Below are 4,627 nucleotides of genomic sequence, written 5' to 3' on the forward strand. Positions count from 1 at the left end.
CACGCATGCACGCACGCACGCACGCACGAACACACAAATGACATTAAAAGCTAACCTAGAAACTGTGCCACGGGCTGTCCCTTGACCTTGGCTCGGAGCATAGATGCTATGGTCCAGCCCATGCCGTACAGGGTAGACTTGCAGGAAGCCATCTTGGAGAAGTGCAGTAACTCTCACCTCAGCTTGTTAAATTTTGTACCGCACTCACTGCATTTCGATACACACTTTCTTCGTTTATAGATGTCCTTCGAATAACTCGTTAGTTTTTCCCCCCGGGAAATTGCTTGAAACGAAGAGAAACGCTGATCTCTAATAGCGTTGAGTATTTTTCTCCTTAGTAAGGAAGATACACATCTGAGGTGCAAAGCCTCATGTTGTAGTTGTTTCGAATTCCGCCTTACTTTTTCAGCTTTTTTGTACTCATTTTCAGACGATTCAGTACGTATGGTGAAGAGAGTTCCAACAGAATTTCCGAAATACTTTGAATAAAGCCTTTCCTTAACATGGTCACTCTGTCTATGTTTATAGTGACGTTTAGTGATACCATACAGCGTTGTGCAATAGAAGCCTCTCATCACCTAAGGCTGGATGTCCTTGCCATTGCCACGACATCTTGACGAGATTACCAATGTCGTTTGAGTTCAATGCCATCTTGTCCTGGGCAATATCATTATTATTATCACAGCTAATCGTCTATGCGAGGGCGGAGAGCAAGAACAAATGGTGATAATCGTGCTGAGTAGAAATGCAATCGAACCTTTGTCGAATCTCCATAGGTACGTTCTTAGACTTACTTAGGTTATTCAACGAATTAGTTTTTATGGCCTTGAGTTACTGCGGCCACTACTTTAGTTATCGCAGATGAAAATTATAATCAGAGATCCCGCGTGAAGTGTTGAAAGAGGAGCTTCCACGTGAAGTGTTGAAAGAGGTGTTAATCAAACCTGTACCATTCTAAACCATAACACAACTGACGTGAGATAATTATAATCTTTGTTTATACTTTTTTTTGGTGTCCTATTTTACCTCTTTGGACAAGGCATCATACCACGAAGTCAGTTTTACGAAATAAATACTTGCGAAGTTCACGGAAGGGTATTGACAGAGTACTCAAAGTTGGACAGGCCATTAATTTAATGAACCTCGCAAGTAAGATTACATTGTCTCTGAAATGTTGTATTGTCTCTGGAATTGTATAGATTAGTCTCTGGAATATTGTATAATCTGTCTCTAAAACATCACTGCTTTTGTCTGTGGAATGTTGTATAATGTGTCTCTATAATGTTGTATATGTTTCTGAAATGTTGTATTGTTTCTGGATGTTATATTAGTCTCTGGAATGTCGTTTAATTTGTCTCTAGAATATTATTGTAGTTACCTCGGGAATTTTGTTTTGTCGCTAGAATGTTGTCTCTAGAATATAATTGCATTTGGCTCTAGAATATTATTGTATTTGTCTCTATACGTTGTGCTTGTCTCTGGAATGATGTATTCTCTCTGGAATGTATTGTCTTTAGAATGTATTGTCTTTAGAATGTTGTATTGCCTCTAGAATGTTGTATTGTCTCTATAATGTTGTGATAGTCTCTAGAATGTATTGCCTCTAGAATGTACTGCCTCTAGAATGTTGTATTGTCTCTAGAATGTATTGTCTCTAGAAGGTTGTGTTGTCTCTAGAAGGTTGTATTGTCTCTAGAATGTATTGTTTCTAGAATGTATTGTCTCTAGAATTTAATACTGTCTTCAGAATGTATTGTCTCTATAATGTTGTATTGTCTCTAGAATGTTGCATTGTCTCTAGAATGTATTGTCTCTAGAATGTATTGTCTCTAGAATGTTGTACGGTCTCTAGAATATATTGTCTCTAGAATGTATCGTCTCTAGAATGTATTGTCTCTAGAATGTTGTATTGTCTCTAGAATGTTGTATTGTCTCTAGAATGTATTGTCTCTAGAATATTGTTGTCTCTAGAATGTTGTATTTTCCCTCGAATGTTGCATTTTTCTGTAGAATGCTATTGTATTTGTCTCTATAATATTACTGTATTTGTCTGAGGAATGTTGTACTTGTCTCTATGACATTATTTTATTTGTCTCTTAACTGTAGTAAAATGTATTTTTCTTTGGAATATTATTGTATTTGTCTCAGGAGTGCTGCATTTGTTTCTGGAATATTACCGTCTGTGTCTGTTTCTGGGATGTTGCATTACTATCATAGTTATTATTATTATTATTATTATTATTATTATTATTATTATTATTATTATTATTATTATTATTATTATTATTATTATTGATTCTGTTGTTGTTATTATTATATCATAATTATCATCACTGTTATCTTCATCGTTATTATTGTTACTATTATTATTATTATTATTATTATTATTATTATTATTATTACTGTAGTTATTTTTTTAAAATTATTATTATTATCATTATTTTTGCAGTTGTTTTTGTTGTTATTAGAAGTGATTAAAATTGAGATAATCTTGCCGAATGGCCATTCGGACCACGTTCAGGTAGCACGTGAGATGGGTTGCACGAGTGTGTTTGCGTGTGTGCGTAAGTGTGTGTGTGTGTGTGTGTGTGTATGTGTGTGCATGTGTGTGTGCGTGTGTGCGTGTGTGTGTGTATGTATGTATGTTTGTTTGCTTTTGTGTGTGTTATGGGGTAAAAATTACGCCTGTTCTCGTTGCATACGGAATTTCTTTAGAACTGGGGTTGTGTTGTGTGTGTGTGTGTTTTTTTTTTTACCTTTTATCAAAAAGGTCATTTTTCATCTAAGCTTTAGTTTTCTCCCAAATAGAATCAAAATCGCATGTAATTAAAATTAAGAAAATGTTCCTTTTTTCTTGCACAAAAATGTTACAAACAGTTTATTTGTATACTTCTCCAAAAGGCTGGGAGGGTAATGTCGGATTTTTGAGCCATATTGCCTTTTTTGCTCGGGCAGGAACTAAAAAAAAAAAAACCTTCTCGAGATAATGCTGTTTGAGAATCTTAGATAACTGCCTGTTATATTTTGGAAATTGTCCTTAGCCGTACATAACAAAGCCCACTAGTTGTTGTTTTACATCTGTAACGTTATCAAACTGACCCTTTGTGTTATTTTATTTTAAATCTGAAATTAAATGACTGTCGAATTCCTATAGTGTGAAACATGGACCCTTGCTTGCTTGGGTCAGTGCATTTATGCAAACGTTGTTTAAAAGATGTCATATATCGTTTAAAGTTCTGTAGACATCGTAATCCCTTCTCCTTTCATGCCTCCATGGTATCATCATCATCATCATCATCATCATCATCATCATCATCATCATCATCATCATCCAGTGCCAGATCTGCGACAGACATCGGCGATCATGGTTCTCCATTTATTCCTTTGCTCGGATGCTCTCAAGAAAGCTACTTTTCCATGATCTTTCCCTGTTACCCATTTGTTTAGGTTCCCCAATTATATTGTTCTGGGCCTACCCCTGCCTCGGTTGCCTTCAATTTGCCAATGAGAGCTAGATGTTCAAGACCCTTGTGTCTCTTCAGGTGTCCCAAATATGGTGTCCCCATAGTATAGTGATACTTATTCTGGCGATATAGCGGTGGGTTTATGCCACGATCATCTAAAAAAAGAGGGGGGGGGGTTAATGTCGGTGTATGTAACGCGCCTATAAATATTATCATGTTACCTAAAAAGTGGGACATTCGAATCAAACATCCTGCTACGATATAACCGAGTCGGACGTGTTGAGAGACTTGAAAACTCCACAAAACGATTCAAGTTTTAAAACGACCAGTCTGGAATTCGAACGAGGGCACCCGCTCCGTTGTCAAGCAAACGGATCACCACTCAATTGGTCACTTTTAAGCACTAGGGGGTTATCCAGAAAAATGCTATTTTGAGAAAATCGAAGGTAAAATTTTGCCCTTTGTTCAGTTTCTTTAAAAGACAAGGAGAGTTTTCTCTATAACCCAACAAATATACACACCAATGAAACCAAACTTCTCTATAGGTTGGGTAATGCTCAATTTTGTTTGGTTTGGGTCAAGATTTCTAGAAACCCCAAAATCTGGGTTAGCCCGCTTGTCCTTAAAAGCGACCAATTAGAGTTAGGAGACATAGCTCATGAGGGAACTCGTTCCAACAAACTTCACCATAGATGCTGACAGTGGTTAGTCCAGCTAGATCTATAATAAGTCCAGCTATGCGGCTATTGCCAGTTGTTTCTTTTTTTTATAGTTTGGTTGAAGTCACAACTTTACGGCGATTGCAGCACAAGTAGGATGATATTATAAGTGCCGCGAAAAGGAGAGATGTAACTAGAGAGTAATAACATAATAAAAGGATGAGCGGAGATGAGGACGAAAGATGTTTGATAGCAAAACCACACCAGATCACCCGCTAACGACGTATATTATCAGTTTAGGTGCAGTTGACTACGAACGGTGTTCAGGTCTCAAAACTGTAGTTCAACTCAGAAGGTGGTTGCAGTTAGAGAAGACGAGAGAGAGAGAGAGAGAGAAAGAGAGACAGAGAGACAGAGAGAGACAGAGAGACAGAGAGAGAGAGACACACAGAGAGAGAGAGAGACAGAGAGAGAGACAGAGTGAGAGATGGGGGAGACAGACAG

The 4,627-nt window shown here is 37.3% G+C and overlaps 1 protein-coding gene across 1 annotated transcript in view; it reads right to left on the reverse strand.

The window, feature by feature from the left end:
* Positions 1-1,641, reverse strand: part of LOC101854586 (transient-receptor-potential-like protein) — a gene marked incomplete at its 3' end in the record, with an annotated part of 68,424 nt that extends 66,783 nt beyond the window's left edge. The window contains 1 exon segment of the mRNA XM_035970984.1: positions 56-1,641. Coding sequence (XP_035826877.1) covers positions 56-152 — 97 coding nt within the window.
* Between the last annotated feature and the right edge of the window lie 2,986 nt (positions 1,642-4,627).

The sequence above is a fragment of the Aplysia californica genome, unplaced genomic scaffold (assembly GCF_000002075.1).
Source record: "Aplysia californica isolate F4 #8 unplaced genomic scaffold, AplCal3.0 scaffold00355, whole genome shotgun sequence".
NCBI lineage: Eukaryota > Metazoa > Mollusca > Gastropoda > Aplysiida > Aplysiidae > Aplysia > Aplysia californica.